The sequence below is a fragment of the Leuciscus leuciscus genome, assembly GCF_965113295.1.
Source record: "Leuciscus leuciscus genome assembly, chromosome: 13".
NCBI classification, from domain to species: Eukaryota; Metazoa; Chordata; class Actinopteri; order Cypriniformes; family Leuciscidae; genus Leuciscus; species Leuciscus leuciscus.
In genome coordinates, this window is record NC_138737.1 from 13,053,660 (window position 1) to 13,057,514 (window position 3,855).

Genomic DNA, 3,855 nt, shown 5'->3' on the forward strand with positions numbered 1-3,855 from the left:
AAATTTTGACTTTTTAAAACGTTTGCTGAAGTTGTCCGCCGTGTACCACTGCTAACCGTTATGCTAACACTACGAAACTAACGTTAGCTGCTAAATGTTGCTGAAATGAGACGACGTTATATTTCACATATTCATATAGACATATAAAATCATAGCACTACTGAATGTGTTAATTTTGTTGTTTTAGATGCCAGGGGGAATAATTGCCAACGGACTAACCCCACAGCTGACCGACCGAGACACACGTAGCTGCAAGCGCGTTTGAAGACACACACACACACACACACACACACACACACACACACACACACGGAAAGAGCACAACACCTTTACAATTGTTCAAATAAATACTTTGTTCCTTACAACGTGTCTGTTTTCTTTGGTTAGCCAAGTAAAATAAAATAAAAAAGGATGTTAAAAGGACTTCTAATGAACGTTCTGTAAAGGTCACCGAATGTTTTCCAAACGTCCCACGAAGGTCCCTCGGGACGTCGCACGACGGTCCTGCAAACGTCCTGCGAAAGTCCCCCGCGACGTCCTGCGAACGTCCCCCGCGACGTCCTGCTAACGTTTAAAGAACCCTACACGAAGACGTCCAGAGGACGTTCGCAGAGGACGTTCAGGGACGTTCTAGGGACGTCTTTTTGTTAGCTGGGTGACGCCTCACGGCAGCGCACCCACTCGCAAAGCAGACAGCCGCGCCTCTGCTTCCGCGGGCGTGTTTTTCCATATTCGAAATTCACATTCGAATATTAATTTTTACGTTCGAATTTCTGCTTTTTAAAACTATTCGAATATATATTCGACTTTAGAATATTCGTTGACAGCCCTAATATATACATTATCTTTGTACAGCATTATATATATATATATATATATATATATATATATATATATATATATATTATTATTTTTATACAATATATACCTATCTATTATATTACATTACACATGTATATACATATATCTCTCGATTCTTATGGTTATTTTTGTGTTCTGTATTATGAAATTATAATAAAATATGTATAAGGAAACACTGTCTTAGTTTTGTCTGTTGATCAGAGGTATGAATACAGAACAGTGTGAAATCCATAGTATTTACAAAAGTATATGTACAATATTTATACAAACCTTAGCATATCACAAAGGATGAGACTTTTTAGACTCAATGGCTCCATGCCTTGACAAGTGGTCCACATTGGTAGTTCACAAGCAAACATGCCACTGTGAACAGTTGGTTTATGCTACCAGAAATGGACAAGGGGATGACGGTGTCAAACAACTTATGCTCTTTAACACGACGGATAAGACGTTCAACATGTACCCTGAGCCTAGCCACAGACTGAGTGTGCGTCACTTCATCAGCTGACATTTGTTTTCCATTGGTCAGGAAAACAGGCCGGTGGATTTTACATGGCACTAGGCTATCAATTAAGAAGCCCTTATCCACCATGATGGCCATGTCAGGGGTAAGAAGGTTAATGATCCCTGACTGTTTGAACAGCTCCCGGTCACTAATAGACCCTGCATACAGTGCAGAAACAAATGTTATTGCACCATGAGGTGCCATTCCTACTAAAGCTTTGAAGGTGCAGTGAGACTTGTAATTTGAAAAGACCTCACTTTGTAGTAGCAAAGAGGAAGGTGTTTGGCAGCGGATCTCTGTACAATCCAGAATAACCTGTGTGTCTCGAAATTGATGGAATTCTTCTGGCAGATGGGCTCGTACTTTCTCTTTTGGCATCCAAATGCACACTGACCCCAGGACAAAGTACAGGAAGTTGGCCCAGGTTGTTACGATGCGGCTTACAGTGGTCTGATGTACTTGAAACCGATGACCAAGGTCCCTTTGCTTGAGGCCCAAAGCAAGATGCATCAAGAACAGGAAGAACTCATCTATTGCAGGAAGTGCCCGAGTGTTTCCAGGCTCCTTGAAGACTTTGGAATTGGTGACACGAATCATCCTGTGAGTTGCCGGTTCAATCAGTTCCCAGAAGGCCATCAGGTGGTTGTATGTTGCAAATCTGTCAAGAAAGAAACGTGCATTGGTTCTCACATGGCATAAAATACTTATACATAGCTTTGTAGTAAGTTTAAAGTTTAGAAAATAGGAATGCTGAACTACAATCTTGCAATATTGAGTCATGACAATTATGGAATTTGGTATATATGATTAAACTAACTCTGGTTGCTGTTTAGGGCTGTGAAACGATTAATCGCATCCAAAATAAATGTTTGTGTACACATAATATATGTGTGTGTACTGTGTATAATTATTTAGTATATATAAAAACACACATGCATGTATATTTTTAAGAAAAATGTGTTATTTATATATAAAATATTTATATATAATTCAAATTATATATATATATATATATATATATATATATATATATATATATATATATATATAGATATAGATATATACATACAGTATATTTAAGCAATTATTTCTTAAATATATACATGCATGTGTATGTACACACAAACTTTTTTTTTTTTTTTATGTGATTAATCACGATGAATCGTTTCACCAGCTGGTGTTCATACTTATAATTATGTTAGTCTACGTTGTTGTTGTTATTATTTTGGTCAGTGTAGCCTACTTTTAGGCTGCCTAGGCTACGTGTAGCTAGCGTATATAACTCCAATCATATTTATCAGAAACGTGGACTAGTGTTTTCAGGACAGTGGCAACGCTATTACAAATGCTTACCACAGGCAATATAATCTTACCTTGTATAAACGCGTATGTCCTCATCGGACCCAGCAAATCTCCTGAGACCAAAGCGGTGTGTGATCTTTGTTTGCTCCAACTGCTTCCGTACATCTTCTATCTCCCTTTTTAACTCCTCGTTTTCATGTAGAACCATGTCCACAGCTGCAGCTTCGGGAACTGAACAATAATCATGTCCAGTCCTCTCCACATCAAAGTCCATATCTTCTTGGTCTACGTCCGAGTCAGGATCAGGGGTCAGCGGTCTCTCTCGACGTTCCCAAACACTCAACCTCGGCGGCTGCTCCTGACGGTTCCACTCAAACAGTGTAGGGAAAACACCTTTTTTCAGACGTTTCAGACGAGCCCCTTCCATAAAGTCATCATGTCTGAAATGAACGCTACACACCTTTGTGTTTTTGTTGACTTGGAAGTCATCTCTCCTGATCTGCGCGATCCACTTTTTTCTGAGATCCTCTTCCACTGGAAATGAATGGAAACTCACAGTCGAGTTGTATCTTGCCGACACAACGCACAACGGCACACAACAATGTTCCGATCTAGGTCGCATTAGCTTTTGGTATCGGAAAACCTTTTTCTCCATGGTTAAGCTGCCAAAAACTAGATATAAGAACAACCAGAAATGTTTGTCGCGCTAACCGTCAGATGTAAATACGGAACCGGAAACTGTTAGCCTAGTAGAGAGTGTAGTCGGAAACACGTCACAATCCCCGCTGCATAGAGCCTATTGTTCCCGCTAGAGGAGGCTATATGCTATGAAAACTGACCCTCCTCCCTCCCTCGAAAAGAATATAGCTCTGATGTTATGCCATGCTGTTACAATCGACAAAAGAACAGTTTGTTGAAAAATATTGTATGTCCAATAAAATAAGACAGTGCACTTTAAGATTCTACATAATGTCTGTCCAACCAACTACTAGATGTGTTGATCTCTCTAACGTATGTGTATTTTGCAAAGTTGAGGAAGACACTTGAGTTACAAAGTGTTGTAGAATAACCAGCAGGACAGCAGTGATGTTTGAACTGAATTTGGCAACAATGTAGTGAATTACAGTGAAGTTATTGACTGTTTTTGTAGAAACGCTTTTCGGTTAAATTGCACTTTGCAGACGGTC

General features: G+C 39.5%; 1 protein-coding gene across 1 annotated transcript; it reads right to left on the reverse strand.

Moving 5' to 3' along the window:
* Positions 1-1,165: 1,165 nt before the first annotated feature.
* Positions 1,166-3,362, reverse strand: LOC309512845 (uncharacterized protein; the record flags this gene model as incomplete). Its single annotated transcript, XM_082188568.1, has 2 exons — positions 2,740-3,362; positions 1,166-2,024 (listed from the first exon to the last, which is right to left on the reverse strand). Exons 1-2 carry the CDS (start codon positions 3,321-3,323, stop codon positions 1,166-1,168), a joined length of 1,443 nt encoding a protein of 480 aa, XP_082044694.1. The 5' UTR covers positions 3,324-3,362.
* Positions 3,363-3,855: the final 493 nt, after the last annotated feature.